The sequence below is a fragment of the Bos grunniens genome, chromosome 3 (genome assembly GCF_055505025.1).
Source record: "Bos grunniens cultivar Pamir isolate PY7600 chromosome 3, Bosgru_T2T1.0, whole genome shotgun sequence".
Taxonomy (NCBI): Eukaryota; Metazoa; Chordata; class Mammalia; order Artiodactyla; family Bovidae; genus Bos; species Bos grunniens.
Window position 1 is genome coordinate 121,315,930 of NC_141167.1, and position 21,206 is coordinate 121,337,135.

General features: G+C 37.2%; 1 protein-coding gene and 1 pseudogene across 49 annotated transcripts in view; one reads left to right on the top strand and one right to left on the bottom strand.

Moving 5' to 3' along the window:
* Nucleotides 1-21,206, top strand: part of DCAF6 (DDB1 and CUL4 associated factor 6) — a 181,743-nt gene that overhangs the window by 27,826 nt on the left and 132,711 nt on the right. For 37 of the 48 annotated variants that reach the window (XR_015161364.1, XR_015161362.1, XR_015161365.1 and 34 more), the window contains exon 2: nucleotides 1,737-1,798. The exons of the other annotated variants lie outside the window; for them this stretch is intronic. Coding sequence is in view for 14 of the 37 variants with exons in the window: in XM_086393944.1 (XP_086250070.1) it covers nucleotides 1,737-1,798 (62 nt within the window). In the remaining 23 variants the exon portion in view is untranslated. The remainder of the gene's footprint in view (nucleotides 1-1,736; nucleotides 1,799-21,206) is intronic. 48 annotated transcript variants of the gene reach the window in all.
* LOC147377125 (myc target protein 1 pseudogene) lies at nucleotides 13,282-16,947 on the bottom strand (annotated as a pseudogene). Its single transcript, XR_015161376.1, has one exon. The product of XR_015161376.1 is annotated as a myc target protein 1 pseudogene (transcript).

Sequence of the window (21,206 nt, forward strand, 5' to 3'; positions counted from 1 at the left end):
CAGCTCATTAAGATTACCACACATGTTGACAGCCAAAGGAAGGATTTCTAAAAATTTTATCTGTTTACCACAGTTAGCATTTTTTAAAAGACATTTTGTGGGACAGATTTGGATAAGGGAAAACAGTAATAACCGAGAAGCAGCGAGCCAGTGGAGACAGTTACAAATCCAGTAAAAGTTACAATTTTAATTTGCTACCAATTTGAAGAGACAAATCAGTACATTTGTCTATTTATGTAGACTGTATTATAGACCTGGGTTCATATTAAGACCTGGGAAGATTCCCCTGGAGAAGGTAATGGCTACCCTTTCCAGTATTCTGGCCTGGAGAATTCCATGGTCTGTATAGTCCATTGGGTCATAAAGAGTCGAACACGACTGAGCGACTTTGACTTCACTATTATAGTACGTAATGGATCTGATAGAAAATTAAACTTGGTAAAAAGTAGAATGAATCATATCAGATATCCAGTGTAAAGGAAATGTTTTAAAACTGGCCGAAATAGATAATAGGGCAACTAAATAAATGATAAAGTCAATGAAAAAAAGAAAAAAACAAAACAAAACTGAAAATCAGATGTGGAAAGTTGATTATAAAGTATAACATAATTTGTGAAAATACTTTGCTGAATTTCTGCAGGTTGTTTTATTCTAATAAGAACCATACCCCCCTTTTCCCACCTTCCCCACACACAGAATTTTTAACCACATGTTCATTCATTATATAGCCATCTTAACCAGTTATAGGCAAGGACAAAGAAAACAGTTTGCCTTCAAGATCTTGCTCTTCACACTGAACACAAGAAAACTGTAGTAGAGGAATCTGTCCCTTGTGACAGTATACAGAGAGCACAGTCAGATTTAATTTTGAAATCTCATCAGCCTGATTTCTTAGCTAATTACCAGTCTGTCATATATTCAGCTTCTTTTCATTACAGCTTCTGAATAAACATGAGGCTTTTTTGGTCCATTTTTGGTAAAGAATGATTCGTTCCTAAAGAAACATATTTCTGTTTTTCAAAGGAGTAATTTATTCTACTTTTGAAGTATTATAACTGTTCTACTACTGATGGACAGTGAGGCTGATTTTATTTTTTTCCTGTCACATTTCATCATTGTGAAATGAAGTTTTAAGTATTTTAGCATTTCTGAAATTGAGATGTGTTTAAAAATAGGTGGCATCTTATAAAACACTGTTTGCCACCCACTGTAAAGTTTTGAAAACTCTGTTACCCACCTCCAGTCTTCTTTAAGTCCTTTTCTAGCTGCTTTATTTTTCCTTATACCGTTTTGTGTATTGTCACATATTGTATACTGTCTTTTGTTAAGCTAACTAGAGTCAGGGATCTTTTTTGTTTTACTGTTGTATCCCTAGCTCCTATAACAGCACCTGAAATGCAGTAAGCAGGTAGTATATTTGGTGAATGAATGAATGAAGGGAACATTTTAATGTTTATTGTGGTTCCAGATAATGTGCTAAGCCCTTTCTCTCCTTGAGTCACTTAATTCTTAACGGTAACCACATGAGGTAGGCAGGAACTCTAATCAGGAAACTAGGGCTGAGGAGGGGTTAGTTCGCCCAGTGTCACTCAGCCTGTAAATGGAGGAGTTAAAGTTAGAGCTTTTTTTTTTTTAGAGCTTGAATCTACCTCAGGTCAGTTGCTAGGCTCTTAACAGTGTTACACTTTTCTAAGCATTAAATTGTTTGATTTATTTAGTTCTTTCTTTTTAAACAGGAAGAAGAGAATTTATCCAAAGATTAAAACTTGAAGCAACCTTGAATGTGCATGATGGCTGTGTAAGTAATAGTTAATTCTCAACTGTGGAGAGCTGTAATACTAAGTATTCAGATTTTTGAGGAAATGCCCCAGTGCTTCCAGAAGAGATTGGACTAACTGTAATTAAAATGGGAGAATTGTTTTACATTAAAACATATTTTTAATTTAGGAAAATATATGGACGATTTTTTTTGAAGAATAATGATCAAAAGGCTTTCATCTCTTTCACTGTTGGTGCTGCTTTTGTGAGGAGTCACTAGTGATCTTCATGTCTCCAAATCTATTAGTCACTTCTCAGAAACTTTTTAAGTATTTATTTATCTGGCTGTATTGGATCTTAGTTGTAGCACGTGAGCCTCGCTGCTCTGTGGCATATGGGATCTTAGTTCCCCACCAGGGATTGAACCCACGTCTCCCTCATTGCAAGGCAGACCACCAACCACTGGACTTCTAGGAAAGTTCCAAACTTTCCAGAAGCTTTTATACATTCATTGAATACATTTTCTTTTTTGAAATACTTTTCTCTTGGTTTCTGGTAACACCACACTCTCTTGGTTTTCTTTCTCTCTCAATGACTTCCTGCATCTTCTCCATCTTCTTCCCTGACTTCTCTACTTCTCCACCTTTAAATGTTAGATATACCAACACTGTATCTTGGCTTCTCCCACCCTCCCATTTTTCTAAGTGATTCTGTTCAGTCCCATGGCTAGAACACATAACTTCTAATTTTCTACTTCTTCCCAGAGCTCAATTTATATATAAAATTCTGTACTAAACATTCCCAGTTGCATGTCTAATAGCACCCTGAAATTAATAAGATAAAAATAAAGTCTTTTAAAATTTTTGTTATGAAAACTTGAGTCCTGCTTCTTATATGCTCAGCACTTGGATTTAGCAGATAAGATTTTGGCACATTTTCCAGTTCATGTTTTTTCCTTGCTGAATTGTTTTACAGCAAATCTCAGATATAGCATTTCACTTTTATATGTAACATAACAATAATGGGCATTTTACTTTTTTTTTTTTTAAGCAGCTTCAGACACCTGAAATTTATTAGCTAATGTTCTGTAGATTTGAATCCATGAAAATTGTGGCTACTCTGGTTCCATTGGTGCTATAGAATTATAACAGGGTCTCCATTTCATTGCTGGTTGTTGATGGGTCATTCATTCTCATGTGCTAGAGTAATGGACATTTCTCCTATGTAATCAAAATGGCATTATATAATTTAATAACTGACAGTATATTTTTGATATAATCTAATAGTCCAAAATAAAAATTTTCCCATTGTTTAAAAATATATATTTTTTGTAGTTTGTTCAAAAGAGGATCCAGGTGACATCCATGCTTTGATGGCTGTACCTCTTAAATCCCTGTTAATATAGAACAGTCTTCCCCTTTTTTGTCCCTGCCATTGACTTATTTTAGAAACTGAGTCAATTTTCCTAAACATTGTCCCTCATTCTGAATACTGGTTTATTTCCTTGTGATGTCATTTACCTTGTTTCTGTATCCTTTGTGTTGGGCTTCCCTGGTGGCACGGTGGTAAAGTGGTAAAGAATACTCCTGCTGATGCAGGTGACGTGGGTTCCATCCCTGATCTGGGAGGATCCTACATGCCATAGAGCAGCTAAGCCTGTGCACTGTGACTACTAAGCTGTAATTTTTTTTTCCTGTCTTTGATTGTGGAATAATGTATAAATACAGTTTAGAAATGTATTATTTATTTTAAAACTTAAAACCATTCTTGAGGGGAATGAATCAAAATGATACATGCTTATGGCAAACTGATGGGAGAAAAAGTGGAAATTGTGTCAGATTTCATTTTCTTGGTCTCCAAAATCACTGTGGACGGTGACTGCAGCCACAAAATTAAAAGACACTTGCTCCTTGGAAGAAGAGCTGTGACAGACCTAGACAGTGTAATATCAAGCAGAGATGTCACTTTGCTACAAAGGTCCATCTAGTCAAATCTGTGGTTTTTTCCAGTAGTTATGTATGGATGTGAGAGTTGGACCATAAAGAAGGCTGAGCACCAAAGAAATGATGATTTCAAACTGGGGCTGGAGAAGACTCTTGAGAGTCCTTTGGACTACAAGGAGATCAAGCCAGTCAATCCTAAAGAAAATCATTCCTAAATACTCATTGGAAGGACTGATGCTAAAGCTGAAGCTCCAATTCTTTGGCCATCTTATGCAAAGAACTGACTCATTTGGAAAAGATCGTGATGGTGGGAATGATTGAGGGCAGAGGAGAAGGGGCAACAAAGGATGAGATGATTGAATGTTGTCATTGACTCAATGAACATGAGTTTGAGCAAATGAGGGAGATAGCAAAGGACAGGAAAGCCTGGCATGCTACAGTTCATGAAGCTGCAAAGACCAGGACACAGTTTAGCAACTGAACAACAATGGTTCAAAATGGAATATAACAAAAAGTAATAGACATATCCTGCATGCCCTTATTACTTTCTTACCCTCTTAAGCAACTTTTTAAATCCATTTTTATTTCAGATCTTTTGGTAATTTCTTTCATCTCTTTGACACTCTTATCTTTCTTGAATTGCCAATGTTGAGCATTGTCCATTAATTTCTTGCTATTATAGAAGAGAAATTAACTAATTTATAAGACATAGGGTTCCCCCAAATTTTGTTACTGTTCTCAGTCTCTCTAGTTGTCACTTTAATTGTGAATTACATACTTAAACATCTTTTTTTTCCTGTCATTTGTAGACAATGTTTCTTGAATCCCCATTCTGTAAAAGAGTTATTTAAGGCTTTCACCCTTCTTCCACCTTCCTGTCTCTGTTTTTCACATCTCTTTCAGCTATATATGATTCTATATTGTCCATGTTGATTACATTTACTTTGTATTCTGTAGCCATTGTTGTCTTCTGAAATTTATGTATTCTAAAAGTCAAAATTCAGTTAACAATGTTATACATATGTACATTTCTTTGTTTTCCTTAAAACTCTGCACAATAAGGAGAGAGTAGAAAAAAAAGGAGAGAGTAGGAAGAAATTTATATAATGTATCATCTGTTTTATAGATGAACACACTTATATGCTCAAAACTCTCCAGTGGGTTTCTGGCTTACACATATTTGCTTTAGTCACACTAATCTTTTTGCTGTTTCTTTAAATATACCAAGTACTCCTCTGCCTTAGGTATTTTATGTTTTTTACCTAGAACTCTCCTCCTCACATATCTTTAAGCTTATCTCCTCATTTTGTTTAGTTCTAAGTGTTACCTAACAGAGATGCTTTCCTTGACCACACTAATAGCTCTCCACTTCTCGTCAATATCTTGCTCTTTCTTCTGTATTTTTACCCCATTGTAGTGACATTATAATTACGCATTTTTTTCATAGTCTACCCACCTGCCTCCCTCTGCTGCAGCACTCTAGACCCAAGATACATCTTCATAAATTTATTTTCTTCGTCTAGTGTCAAGATGAGTGCTTGGCACATATTTGGTACTTATGAAGTGTTTATTGAAGAGACAAATTATGTGTACATGGTGAATTTTATTTCCTTCTTTAAAAATCTGAGTTCAAATCTTTCTCCTTCCTCAAAGAAGAGTTTCCTGGTGTTGATTTCAAATGGATTCTCCGATACTGTATGACTGCCTTTAAGATTTTCTCGAGTTTTTACAAGCTGTGGATTCTGTATCTTTCCAGTTTTGAATTCACTGTGAGATTTAACTGGGTATACTCAAATATTTTTCTAAGGACAAATAGAAAGTAAACTTTTTTTACAAGATTAAAGATATCTTTTCTGCTTGCACATTGTTTTTTGTCTGCTTGCACAAAGAGTTTTGTGCTATTTTTATTTTGCATTAATTTTTAAATAGGTAATGCCTTCTCATGGTACAGTACATCCAGGTTGTTTATTGTCACCCTGCTTATTTAACTTATATGCAGAGTACATCATGAGAAATGCCAGGCTGGATGAAGCACAAGCTGGAATCAAGATTGCTGGGGGAAATACCAGTAACCTCAGATACACAGATTAGAGCACCCTTATGGCAGAAAGTGAGGACGAACTAAAGAAGCTCTTGATGAAAGTAAGAAAAAGTTGGCTTGAAACTCAACATTCAGAAAACTAAGGTCATGGCATCTGGTCCCAACACTTCATGCCAAATAGATGGCCAAACAATGGAAACAGTGACAGACTTAATTTTCTTGGGCTCCAAAATCACTGCAGATGGTGACTACAGCCATGAAATTAAAAGACACTTGCTCCTTGGAAGAAAAGTTATGACTGACCTAGACAGCATAGTAAATTAAAAAGCAGAGACATAACATTGCCAACAAAGGTCCATCTAGTCAAAGATTTGTTTTTTCCAGTAGTCATGGATGTGAGAGTCAGACTTATAAAGAAAGCTTAGCGCTGAAGAAATGATGCTTTTGAACTGTGGTGTTGGAGAAGACTCTTGAGAGTCCCTTGGACTGCAAGGAGATCCAACCAGTCAATCTTAAAGGAAATCAATCCTGAATATTCATTGGAAGGACTGATGCTGAAGCTGAAGCACCAGTATTTGGCCACCTGATGTGAAGAACTGACTCATTGGAAGAGACCCTGATGCTGGGAAAGATCGAAGGCGGGAAGAGAAGGAGATGACAGAGGATGAGGTAGTTGGATGGCATCACTGACTTGATGGACATGAGTTTGAGCAAGCTCTGGGAGTTTGTGATGGACAGGGAAGCCTGGCATGCTGCAGTCCATGGGCTCTCAAAGAGTCAGCCACAACTGAGTGACTGAACTTCTCATGGTATAAAAATAAAGTATATATGGCTCCCACTTCTGTTTCTGTCTTCTCCATTTCTTTCTGCTCACTGAAGCATATGATCACTTGTTTTAGTTTCATGGATATCCTTTTACTGTATTTTTTTCCCACCTTTATTGTGATATACTTTACATATATCATTATATAAATTTAATGTGTAAAATAGAATAATTTGATATGTATTTCAAAATGATTATCGCAATAAGCTTAGTCATCACATTTATCATGCCACATAATTGCCATTTTGTTGTTGTGATGATTGTGAGAACATTTAATATTTACTGTCTCAGCATCTTTCAAGTATATAGCACAGTAATGTTAACTATAACCACCATGCTGTAGATTAGATTCCAGAACTTACTCATCTTATAACTGGAAGTTTTTATTTTTCTGAACATCTCATTTCCTCCATCTTCCAACCTCTGCTACCAGTCTTCTCTGTTTCTGTTAGAACATTTTTAGAGTCCACATATAAGTGATCTTACAAAGTATTTGTCATTCTTTATCTTGCCTTCAGTGTTCATTTTTGTGTTGCACATGTCAGGATTTCCTTCGTTTTTACGGCTAATACTCCATTGTGTGTGTCTGTGTGTGTTTATCATATTTTCTTTATGCATTAATCCATTGACCAACACCTGTATTGGTGTTTTTCTTTCTGATGTACTTCACTCTGTATAATAGACTTCAGTTTCATCCACTTCATTAGAACTGATTCAAATGTATTCTCTTTAATAGCTGAGTAATATTCCATTGTGTATATGTACCACAGCTTTTTTATCCATTCGTCTGCCGATGGACATCTAGGTTGCTTCCATGTCCTGGCTATTGTAAATAGTGCTGCGATGAATATCAGGGTACACGTGTCTCTTTCAATTCTGGTTTCCTCGTTATGTATGCCCAGCAGTGGGATTGCTGGGTCATATGGCAGTTCTATTTCCAGTTTTTTAAGGAATCTCCACACTGTTCTCCTTAGTGGCTGTACTAGTTTGCACTCCCACCAACTGTGTAAGAGGGTTGGTTCCCTTTTCTCCACACCCTCTCCAGCATTTATTGTTTGTAGACTTTTTGATAGCAGCCATTCTGATCGGTGTAAGATGCTACCTCATTGTGATTTTGATTTGCATTTCCCTGATAATGAGTGATGTTGAACATCTTTTCATGTGTTTGTTAGCCATCTGTATGTCTTCTTTGGAGAAATGTATGTTTAATTCTTTGGCCCATATTTTGATTGGGTTGTTTATTTTTCTGGACTTGAGCTACAGGAGCTGCTTGTATATTTCTGAGATTAATTCTTTGTCAGTTGTTTCATTTGTTATTATTTTCTCCCATTCTGAAGACTGTCTTTTCACCTTGCTTATAGTATCCTTTGTTGTACAAAAGCTTTTAATTTTAATTAGGTCCCCTTTTTATTTTTGCTTTTATTTCCATTATTCTGGGAGGTGGGTCATAGAGGATCCTCCTGTGATTTATGTCAGAGAGTGTTTTGCCTGTGTTTTCCTCTAGGAGTTTTATAGTTTCTGGTCTTATGTTTAGATCTTTAATCCATTTTGAGTTTATTTTTGTGTATGGTGTTAGAAAGTGTTCTAGTTTCATTCTTTTGCAAGTGGTTGACCAGTTTTCCCAGCACCACTTGTTAAAGAGATTGTCTTTTCTCCATTGTATATTCTTGCCTCCTTTGTCAAAGATAAGGTGTCCATAGGTGCGTGGATTTATCTCTGGGCTTTCTATTTTGTTCCATTGATCTATATTTCTGTCTTTGTGCCAATACCAAACTGTCTTGATGACTGTAGCTTTGTAGTACAGTCTGAAGTCAGGCAGGTTGATTCCTCCAGGTCCATTCTTCTTTCTCAAGATTACTTTGGCTGTTCGAGGTTTTTTGTATTTCTATACAAATTGTGAAATTATTTGTTCTAGTTCTGTGAAAAATACCGTTGGTAGCTTGACAGGGATTGCATTGAATCTATAGATTGCTTGGGTAGTATACTCATTTTCATTATATGGATTCTTCTGATCCATGAACACGGTATATTTCTCCATCTATTTGTGTCCTCTTTGATCTCTTTCACCAGTGTTTTATAGTTTTCTATATATAAGTCTTTTGTTTCTTTAGGTAGATTTATTCCTAAGTATTTTATTCTTTTCTTGCAGTGGTGAATGGAATTGTTTGCTTAATTTGTGTTTCTGTTTTCTCATTGTATTCTTAGTGTATAGGAATGCAAGGGATTTCTGTGTGTTGATTTTATATCCTGCAACTTTACTATATTCATTGATTAGCTCTAGTAATTCTCTGGTGAAGTCTTTAGGGTTTTCTATGTAGAGGATCATGTCATCTGCACACAGAGTTTTACTTTTTTTCCAATCTGGATTCCTTTTATTTCTTTTTCTTCTCTGATTGCTGTGGTGAAAACTTCCAAAACTGTGTTGAATAGTAGTGGTGAGAGTGGGCACCCTTGTCTTGTTGCTGATGTTAGGGGAAACGCTCTCAATTTTTGACCATTGAGGATAATGTTTGCTGTAAGATAGTACTTTGATTCCCTTCAGATGTGTGCCCAAGAGTGGGGTTGCTGGATTATATGACAGTTCCAGCTGAAAGGTTTCCAGGATCCTCCATGCTGTTTCCTGTGTTGACCTTGTCAGTTCTCCTTACCACAAATGGTGCACAAGGCGCCCTTTTCTCCATGCCTTTATCAGTACTTCTTATCGCTTGTATTTTTGGTTATAGCTGTTCTAAACAATGTGAGAAAATATTTCATTGTGCTTTATTTATTTATTTTTGGTCTATTTTGCACATCTTGCCGGTTAAACTGATGCCACAGCATTGAAAGCACCAAGTCCTAACCATGGGACCACGAGGGACCTCCCTTATTGTGGTTTTGATTTGCATTTTTCTGATGATTTGTGATGTTGAGCACCTTTTTGTGTCCTTTTTGGCCGTTTGTATATTTTCTTAGGAAAAATGTTTATTCAGGGCCTTTTCCCATTTTTTAGTTGGATTACTTGTGGGGTTTTTTTTGCTGCTGAGTTACATGAGCTCCTCATATATTTTGAATGTTAATCCCTTATCAAATAGAAGGTTTGCATATATTTATTTCTTCTTCTGTAAGTTGCTTCTTAATGTTGTTGGTTGCTTCTGTTGCTATACAGAGCTTTTAAGTTTCATGTAATTATCAGTTGTTGATTTTTGCTTTTGTTTTTGTCATGTCCAAAAATACCTTTGCCAAGATCAAGGTCAGGAGCTTTTCACATTTTTCCCCTCTAGGAATTTTATTGCCTTCAGATCTTATGTTTAAGTCCTTAATCCATTTCATAGTAATTTTCTTTGGCATGTGAACATCCAGTTTTCCCAGCACCATTTGGTGAATAGACTATTCATATAGTGAAAGACTATTCTTTCCCCATTGGGTAGTCTTTGCTCCTTTGTTGTAAATTAATTTACCGTATATGCATGGGTTATTTTCTGGGCTCTGTTCTGTTTCATTGGTCTATGTGTCTGTTCTTAAGACAATACCATACTGTTTTGATTAAATAATTTTGTAATATAGTCTGAGATCAAGACGTTTGATGCCTTCAGCCTTATTTTAATTTTTTAAGGTTGCTTTGGCTCTTTGGAGTCTTTGGTGATTCCATACACATTTTGGATTTCTTAGCATTCTATTTCTGTGAAAAAATGTCTTTGGCGTTTTGATGGGGATTGCCATGAACATGGCTGTTTGGTAGTATGCTGCTGCTGCTACTGCTAAGTCGCTTCAGTTATGTCTGACTCTGTGCAACCCCATAGATGGCAGCCTACCAGGCTCCTCCGTCCCTGGGATTCTCCAGGCCAAGAGCACTGGAGTGGGTTGCCATTTCCTTCTCCAATGCATGAAAGTGAAAAGTGAAAGTGAAGTCACTCAGTCGTGTCCGACTCTTTGCGACCCCGTGGACTGCAGCCTACCAGGCTCCTCTGTCCATGGGATTTTTCAGTACTGGAGTGGGGTGCCATTGCCTTCTCTGATTTGGTGGTATAGTATAATATTAACTATTCTCATACATGAGGACACCTATCTTTCCATTTATTTGTGCCTTCAGTATTTCTCATCTTTGTGTCATATAAATACCAGATAGATGTTTCAGCTCCCTGGTTAAATTTATTCCTGAATATATTTTGATGTTTTTGATGCTAATGGGGCATTTTCGTTGTTTCTTTTTCAGATAGTTCATTGTTTTATTGTATAGAAATGCAGCTGTTCTTTGTTTATGTTATATCTTAAAGCTACTCAATTCACTTGTTAGCACTGACAAATTTTTGGTGGAGTCTTCAGAATTTTCTGTATATAAGATGAGGTCATCTTCAATCGGAGAGAGTTTTACTTTTTCGTTTCCAGTTTAGATGCCTTCTATTTCCTTTTCCTGTCCAATTATTACTCTGACTGGAACTTGCTGTACTGTGTTGAATAAAAGTGATGAAACTGAACTGAACTTGTCTTGCTCTTAGTTGTAGTGGAAAAGCTTTCTTCAACTTCACCATTGAGTATGATGTTACCTGTGGACTTGTCATGTATGGCCTTTATTATGTTGAGGTATATTCTTTCTATACCTAGTTTGCTAAGAATTTTTATCTTGAAAGATGTTGAATTAGATGCTTTTTCTGCATCTTTTGAGACAATCATATGATTTTTACCTTTGATTCCGTTAATGAGGTGTATTGCAATTATTGATTTCTTTATATTGAATCATCCTTGCATCCAGGTGATAAGCCCCACATGATTATGGTGTATGGTACTTTTAATGTGCTTTTGAATTTGATTTGCTAGTATTTTGTTGAGAATTTTTGCCTCTGTATGCATCAGAAATGTTGGCTTGTGGTTTTCTTGTAGTATCCTTATCTGGCCTTGATGTGAGGGTTACCTTTCTGAGGCTTAGCTCAGAAAATGAGTTTGGGAGTGTTCTCTCCTTTTCAGTTTTTTTGGAAGAGTTTGAGGATTGGTATTAATTGTTCTTTAAATGTGTGGAGAACATTTAAAGCCTGTGAAGCTATCTGGCCAAAGGCTTTTCTGTTGTTTTTGGGAAGTTTTTAATTTAATCTCTTTACTCATTATTTGTCTCTTCAGATTTTCTTTTCTCATGATTCAGTCTTGGTCAGATATATGTTCCTCTGAATTTATTGGTGATTATGGACTGCAAGGAGATCCAACCAGTCCATTCTGAAGGAGATCAGCCCTGGGATTTCTTTGGAAGGAATGATGCTAAAGCTGAAACTCCAGTACTTTGGCCACCTCATGCGAAGAGTTAACTCATTGGAAAAGACTCTGATGCTGGGAGGGATTGGGGGCAGGAGGAGAAGGAGACGACAGAGGATGAGATGGCTGGATGGCATCACTGACTCGATGAATGTGAGTCTGGGTGAACTCCGAGAGTTGGTGATGGACAGGGAGGCCTGGCGTGCTGCGATTCATGGGGTCACAAAGGTCGGACACGACTGAGCGATTGATCTGATCTGATGTAATTTGTCGCTATATAATTTTTCATATTAGTATCTTACATGTTTCAGTGGTTTCAGTTGTAAGGTCTTTTCTTTCATCTATATTTTTATAATCTTGTTAAGTCTAACACAAAGTTTGTCAATTTTGTTAATCTTTTCAAAAAACCAATTCTTAGTTTCACTGATCTTTTTCTATTATTTTCCTATTCTCTATTTTATTCATTTCTGCTCTGATCTTTTTTTTGAACCCGTTTCTTTGAGGTTTCCTGCATTGTCTCTTTACCGCTTGCACAACCTGGGAATCCCAGGGTAATTTGTAGGTGAGAGCAGGCCTACCTATGCAGGAAACCTCAGAGAGGTTCAATCTCTGGGTCAGGAAGATCCCCTGAAGGAGGGCATGGCAACCCGCTCCAGTATTCTTGCCTGGAGACTACCATGGACGGAGGAACCTGGTGGGCTATGGTCCATAGAGTCAGTCATGAATGAAGCGACTTAGCATGGCATATTTTAGGCTAAAATAAAAACTTTAGATAATTTGTGGTTAAAAAGAAAAGATCAGAGAAGAAATGAATAAAATAGAGAATAGGAAAATAAAAGATTAGTGAAACTAATAGTTGGTTTTTTGAAAAGATTAGCAAAATTGACAAACTTTGTGCAGACTTAACAAGATTATAAAAATATAGATGAAAGAAGACATTACAACCGAAGCCACTGAAACACGAGAAATTTGTAGGTAAGAATCACTATCTTTAATAATTCCCACATTGAATACAAAAATACATAAATATGTAGCTGTTTGGAAAAATACTATTTTTTTCTGAGACAAAGAAAATAATTTTTACATTGTAATGTTCAACTAGGACTTCCCTGTAGCTCAGTTGGTAAAGAATCCACCTGCAATGGAGAACACCCCCGTTTGATTCCTGGGTCAGGAAAATCCCTTGGAGAAGGAATAGACTACCCACTCCAGTATTCCTGGACTTCCCTGGTGGCTCAGCTGGTAAAGAATCTGCCTGTGATACAGGAGACCTGGGTTTGATTGCTGGGTTGGGAAGATCCCCTAGAGAAAGGAATAGCTACCGACTCCAGTATTCTGTCCTGGAGAATTCCATGGACTTGTAGTCCATGGAGTTACAGAGAGTTGGACATGACTGAGTGACTTTCACTTTCACTTCATGTCCAACTAGTGTGTGCACATTTTAGCTTGGAAACTCATTAGGCATTTAGGCTATATCCTCAAAATTCTGTTTAGCCTATTTGTGATTTCCTTTCAGTAAAAGATAAAAAAGTTAAGAAATCCTACTTAGGATTCGGGGAAAACCTTTATGATTGATTTAGGCTGGTGAGGGTGGTGTTGAAAGGCCAATCCGAAGACTATTATTGTACCGTTGGAAATCAGGATGGCCCAGACTGTGGAAAGTGTTGATGGTGAAGGAGATATTGGAAGAAGGGAGAGTCACCAGATGACTCAGTTTCCATGGGAAGTGGTGGACTTTGCAGGAAAGGATGGAAAGTTGAGTTCCTGAAGGTTGATTTTCTTGGAAAGGTATTGGCTTGTTCCAAGGAAGCTTGTTGCTGAAAAGGGAGGCTCGCCAGGCTGAGGTTGCTTTGATGTTCACAGGCACTGTGATGGTAAAATCCAGTTCTCTTGAGGCCATGGGTATAAGAAGCCCTAGATCTCTGGCCTGAACTCTACTGTGAGATGAGGGTGCTGGCTCTTTGTGACAAAGCTCAAATAAATCCTCCAGTTACAAGTACAGTTGCCACAGATACCATGAAGGATATTATAGCATCCTCTGCTAGTGTTGGAGGGTCTCCTGTGGAGGCATGGGTCAACAGTGGCTCACAGACTGGATAGGGTCGCTGGCAACAGCACTCCTCTTTGCTCTGATATTTGTCGTCTCCTTCCTTCTGCCAGCTTTGGACTTTGTTTTTCTTTTCTAATTCTTCAGTGTGTAAATTTAGATGGTTTCTTTTTTTTTCTTTTCCTAATGTAGGCATGGATTGCTGTGAACTTCCTGCTTAGAATTACTTTTGCTGCATCCCATATGTTTTATTTCTATTTTCACTTGATTCAAGATATTTTTGATTTTTTTTTTTTCTTTGATGATCCGGTTGTCCAGGAGTGTGTTATTTAACTTCCACATGTTGGTCAAATTTTCAGTTTTCTTCCTTTTGATTTCTATTTTCATAGCATTGTGGTCAGAAAAGATACTTGGTATGATTTATTCTTTAAAATTTGCTAGTATGTGTTCTGTGATCTAATATGATTTATCTTGGAGAGTGTTCTGTGTGCACTTAAGAAGAATGTTCTGCTGCTGTTGGATCAACTATTCTCTCTATATGTATTAGATTCATTTGATCTAAATATTTCAAGTCTAATGTTTCCTTTTTGACTTTCTGTCAGTATGATTTATCCATTGTTTATGTGGTATGTTGAAGTTTGCTACTATTATACTGTTGTAGCTTTCTTCCTTCAAACCTGATATACTCATTGTTTTAAAAATTTTAGACATTCTAGTAGATACTAGAGGCAGACATCCTGGAGTGTGAAGTCAAGTGCATCTTAGGAAGCATTACTACGAACAAAGCTAGAGGAAGTGATGGATTTCTAGCTGAGCTATTTAAAATCCTAAAAGATGATGCAGTTAAAGTGCTGCATTCAATATGCCAGCAAACTTGGAAAACTCAACAATGGCCACAGAACTGGAAAAGGTCAGTTTTCATTCCAATCCCAAAGAAAGGCAATGCCAAAGAATGCTCAAACTACTGTATAGTTGCACTCATATCACATACTAGCAAGGTAGTACTCAAATCCTTCAATTAGGCTTCAATAGTATATAAACCGAGAACTTCCACATGTAAAACCTAGTTTTAGAAAATGCAGAGGAACCAGAGTTCAAATTGCCAAAGTCCACTGAATCTCATAGAAAAAGCAGGGGAATTCCAAAACACGTCTACATTTGCTTCATTGACTGCACTAAGGCCTTTGACTGTGTGGATCACAACAAACTGGAATATTCTTAAAGAGATGAGAATATCAGACCACTTTATCTGCCTCCTGAGAAACCTATATTCAGGACAAAAAGTAACAGTTAGGACCAGACATGAACAAGGAACCGGTTCCAGATTGGGAAAGGAGTACCTCAAGGCTGTATATTGTCACCCTGCTTATTCAACGTATACGCAGAGTACATCATGCAAAATGTCGGGTTGGCAGACTCACAAGCTGGAATCAAAATTGCCGGGAGAAATATCAACAACCTCAGATATCAAGATGATGCCACTCTAATGGCAGAAAGCAAAGAGGAATAAAGAGCCTGTTGATGGTGGTGAAAGAAGAGTGAAAAAGTGGGCTTTAAGTTCAGTAGTTGGAGAAGGCAATGGCGCCCCACTGCAGTACTCTTGCCTGGCAAATCCCATGGACGGAGGAGCCTGGTGGGCTGCAGTCCATGGGGTCTTGAAGAGTTGGACATGACTGAGCGACTTCACTTTCACTTTTCACTTTCATGCACTGGAGAAGGAAATGGCAACCCACTCCAGTGTTCTTGCCTGGAGAATCCCAGGGACGGGGGAGCCTGGGGGGCTGCCGTGTATGGGGTTGCACAGAATTGCACATGACTGAAGTGACTTAGCAGCAAGCTCAATAGTCCCATCACTTCATGGCAAATAGATGGGGAAAAAAAGGAAGTAGTGAGACTTTATTTTCTTGGGCTCTGAAGTCATTATGGATGGTGACTGCAGCTGTGAAATTAAAAAACAATTGCTCCTTGGAAGAAAAGCTATGACAAACCTAGACACTATATTAAAAAGCAGAGACATCACCTTGCTGGCAAAGGACTGTGTAATCAAAGCTTTGTTTTTTCAGTAGTCATACACGGATGTGAGAGTAGGACCCTAAAGAAAGTTGAATGCTGAAGAACTGAATGCTGAGTGCTTTCAAATTGTGGTGCTAGACAAGACTTGAGAATTCCTTGGACAGCACGGAGATCTGAAACCAGTCAATTGTAATGGACATCAACCCAGAATGTTCATTGAAAGGACTGATGCTGAAGCTGAAGTTCCAATACTTTGGCCACCTGATGCAAAGAGCCAACTGGTTGGAAAAGACTAATGTGAGGAAAAATTGAAGGCAAGGGGAGAAGGTAGTAACAGAGGCTGAGATGGCTGGATGGCATCACCAACTCAATGAATATGAGTTCGAGCAAACTCTGGGAGATAGTGAAGGACAGGGAAGCCTGGTGTGCTGCAGTTCATGGGGTTGCAAAGAGTTGGACGCGACTTAGTGACTGAACAACAAGTAGATATCCAAAATGTGATATCAAAATGTGTTTTTTTTTTTTGATGTAGACCATTTAAAAAATCTTTATTGAATTTGTTACAATATTGCTTCTGTTTTATGTTTTATGTTTTGGCTGTGAGGCATGTAGAATCTTAGCTTCCCAACCAGGGATCAATCCCATGCCTTCTGCATTGGAAGGCAAAATCTTAATCACTGGATTGCCAGGCAAGTCTCTAAAATGTGGTTTTAATCCCTCATGTTGTCTGTTTTTACATATGGTCATCCCTCCATGTCCACAAGTTTCTCATCTATGGATACTGAGGGTTGACTGTATTGTTCCATTTTGTGTAAGGGACTTGAGCATCACAGATTTGTATTTGTTAGGTTCTCCTGGAACTCATCCTCATGGATACCAAGGGAGTATGGTGTTCATCTGTGTCCATCAAACTTCCTAAACTTACTTGTTAGTCCATTCCCCTTTTTTATGAATCTCTCAGTTCAGTCGCTCAGTCATGTCTGACTCTTTGTGACCCCATGGACAGCAGGCCAGGCCTCCCTGTCCATCACTGATTCCTGGCGCTCATGTCCATTGAGTCAGTGATGTCCTCCAACCATCTCATCCTCTGTCATCCCCTTCTCCTCCCACCTTCAATCTTTCCTAGCATCAGGGTCTTTTCAAATGAGTCAGTTTTTTGCATCAGGTGGCCAAAGTACTGGAGTTTCAGCTTCAACATCAGTCCTGCCAGTGAATATTCAGGACTGATTTCCTTTAGGACGGACTGGTTGGATCTCCTTGCAGTCCAAGGGACTCTCAAGAGTCTTCCCCAACACCACAGTTCAAAAGCATCAATTCCTTGGTGCTCAGCTTTCTTTATAGTCCAACTCTCACATCCATACATGACTACTGGAAAAACCATAGCCTTGACTAAATGGACCTTTGTTGGCAAAGTAACGTTTCTACTTTTTAATATGCCGTCTAGGTTGGTCATAACTTTTCTCCCAAGGAGTAAGCATCTTTTAATTTCATGGCTGCAGTCACCATCTGCAGTGATTTTGGAGCCCCCCAAAATAAAGTCTGCCACTCTTTCCACTGTTTCTCCATCTATTTGTCATATAGTGATGGGTCTGATGCCATGATCTTTGTTTTCCAAATGTTGAGCTTTAAGCCAGCTTTATTATTCTACATAAACAGTCATGTCATCTGAGAATATATTTTACTTCTTTTCTGTCTAATTTCCTTTTATTTTTTTTCTTATCTTATTGTACTCTCTCAAATTCTAGACAATGTTGAACAGAAGTGGTGAGAGCCAACTTCCTTATCTTATTCTAATCGTAGAGGGAAAGCATCCAGGCTTTCATTATTTAGTATGATTGTTTTTTAATAAATATTCATTGTCAGATTGAAGAAAGTTCCTTTCAATTTTGCTGAGAGCTCCTATTATGAATTGTTACTTGGATATTTTTCAAATGTCTGTTCTGCATTTATTGCAGTGATCATATGATTTTCTGTTTCTGTTTGTTAATACCATGGGTTGTATTGATTTGAGTGTCAAACTGTTCTTGCATTTTAGAGATAAATCTCCTTGAGTCGTGATGTGTTATCTATTTTCTTACACTGTTTTATTCAGTTTGCTAAAATTGTTTTAGAATTTTTGTGTGTACATTAAGGATATCGGTCCATCATCTTGTGCCAGTGAGTTTGGAAGTATACTATCCTCTTTAATTTTCTGGAAGAGTTGGTACAAAATTTTCATTATTTAAAATAAATATTCAGCAGATTTCACCAGTAGAGCAGTCTGGGCTCTTTTCTTTGGTGAAAATTCTGACTACAGTTTAAGAAAAATGGACAACGTCTTGAGTAAATTTTGTTTGGTATATATGTTTCAAGGCTTTTGTTGGCTCTCTCTGTCATTGAATTTATTGTATAAAGTTGTTCATGGTATTATATTACATGCTCAAGTATTCATAATGATGTTATGTGTTACTGCTCTCATTTTTGATATTGATAATAAGTTCCTCCACCCCTTCTTTTTCTTGATTAATCTGAGTAGAGGTGCATAATTTTATTTGTTTTTTCAAAGCACCAGTTTCTGGTTTTATCAGTTTTCTGTGTTTTCCTGTTTTCTTTTTCATTGATTTCTGCTCTTATATTCATTATTTCCAACTGTCTTTTGACTTTTGATTTCATTGGTCTCCTTGTTATAGCTTTTAGAGTGGAAGCAAAAGTCATTGTTATAGTACCTTTATCTTTCTAATATAGGTGTTTTTGTGCTATAAATTTGCTTTTAAGCACTGTGTTACCTGCAATCCATAAATTGAGATATGTTTTGCTTTAATAAAAGGAAAAAAAAGTTAAAAATATTTTGTAATTCTGTGCTTTCTTTTTTGACCATCTGTTATTTTATAGTTTTCAAATATTTCTTTGTGTTAGTGATTTCTAATTTAATTCTGTTTTGGATACAGAACATGTTTATGTGGAACTTGAAGTCTTTTAAATATATTGAGATTTATTTTATGGCCCCTAAGTAAATGTTTTCTGTATTGGTAAATATTTCATGTGTACTTAAAAAGAATGTATATTCTGCTGTTTTTTGGTTGTTTCAGATGTAATAGTAAATCTGGTTCTTGTTATTCCATCTTGACTGAAAAGTGAAATTCAGTAATTTTTTTGAAACTACTTAGATATAGTTCACATTCCATAAAAATTCATCTGTTTCAAGTGTTTGGTTCATTGCCTTTTTACTATATTCATAAAGTTGTATAGCAGTCACCACTACCTAATTCCAGTATATTTTCACCATCCAAAAGAGAAAGCCCATACCAGTTATCAGTCACACCCATTCCCCCTCTGCCAGCTCTTGGCAGTCACTAAATCTGCTTTCTGGTCTCTCTAGATAAGCTTATTTTGTAATTTTAATGTAAATGAACCATATAATTTGTAGCCTTTCAGACTGGCTTCTTTTACTTGCTGTAATATTTTTAAGGTTCATCCATGTTGCACCATGTATTATTTCTTTTTATGGCTGAGTAGTACTTCATTGTATGGATATTTTATTAGGAAATTAATTAGTCACTTTTTTGATAGGGGCGAAAAATATCTTTTTTTCCCAAACGTCAAAACTTTTTATTTGTATTGGGTTATAGTTGATTATGGAGAAGGCAATGGCAACCTACTCCAGTACTCTTGCCTGGAAAATCCCATGGACGGAGGAGCCTGGTAGGCTACAGTCCATGGGGTCGCTAAGAGTCGGACATGACTAAGTGACTTCACTTTCACTTTTTACTTTCATGCATTGGAGAAGGAAATGGCAACCCACTCCAGTATTCTTGCCTGGAGAATCCCAGGGACAGAGGAGCCTGTTGGGCTGCTGTCTACGTGACTAAGCAGCAGCAGCAGCATAGTTGATTAACAATGTTGTGGTAGTTTCAGTTGAATAACAAAGGGACTCAGCCATACATATATGTGTATCCATTCACCCGCATACCCCCATCCTATCCAGGCTGGCACATAACATTGAGTAGACTTCCATGTGCTATACAGTAGGTTCTTGTTGGTTACCCATTTTGAGTATAGCAAGCTGTACATGACCTTCTGAAACTCCCTTCCTCCTGGCAACCTTAAGTTTATTTTCTGAGTCTGTGAATCTCTTTCTGTTTTGTAAGTAAGTTCATTTGTATCATTTCTTTTTAGATTCCACGTATAAGGGATATCATAAGATAGTTCTCCTTCTCTGTCTGACTTACTTCACTCAGTATGAGTTGGTAGACATTTGAATTACTTCACTTCCCTTTTTGCCTGTTGTGAATAATGCAGCTATGAACTTTTGTGTTTAAGATTTTATGTGATATGTTTCAGTTCTCTGAAAATTCTACATTGTGTTATAGAATTCCTGGCTCATAGGGTAACTGTTTCAGTTTTTGACATACTTCCAAACTGCTTTCCAAATAGTTGTACTGTAATGCATACCTACCAGAAATGTATCAGAGTTCCAATTTCTTGGCATTTTCTTCTTATATTCTATGTTTTTTCTTAAATTATTATAGCCATCTTAATGAATGTGAAGTGGTTATTGTGGTTTTAGTTTTCAGGAAGATTGAGACCTGTTTCCTTCTAAGAGTTTTAAAGTTTTGGTTCTTATATTTAAATCTTTGATCATTTTTAGTTACTTTTTGTATATGATGTGAAGTAGGGATCCAGATTTGTTCTTTTGCTTGTGTATATCTACTGGTTACTGCACCATTTGTTGAAAAGATTATTCTTTCTCCATTCAATTGTCTTAGTTAGCCCCCTTGTGAAGAATTATCTGACCATAAATACAAGGGTTATTTCTGGACTCAGTTCTATGCCACTGATTTATATACATGTTTGTGATCGTGACAGTACCACACAGCCTTAATTGCTATAGCTCTTTAGTGAGTTTTTCTAATTCCTTTTTAGGTGACTTGGTTTTATATCCCTGTATATAAAATGGACTATTTAAAATAAATTTAAATAAAACTTAAGAAAGACTCATACTTAATTTATGAGTCTTTATAAATTAATAGAACATTGTGTTTGCTAAATGGTACTCAGTATATATTTTCAATAAGTAAACTGGTAAATATTATTTACCATAGATGTGAGCTCATTCTGTTCAGTTGCTCAGTCGTGTCCGACTCTTTGCGACCCCATGAATTGCAGCACGCCAGGCCTCCCTGTCCATCATCAACTCCCGGAGTTCACCCAAACTCACGTCCATCGAGTTGGTGATGCCGTCCAGCCATCTCATCCTCTGTCTTCTCCTTCTCCTCCTGCCCCCAATCCCTCCCAGCATCAGAGTCTTTTCCAATGAGTCAACTCTTTGCATGAGGTGGCCAAAGTACTGGAGTTTCAGCTTTAGCATCAGTCCTTCCAAAG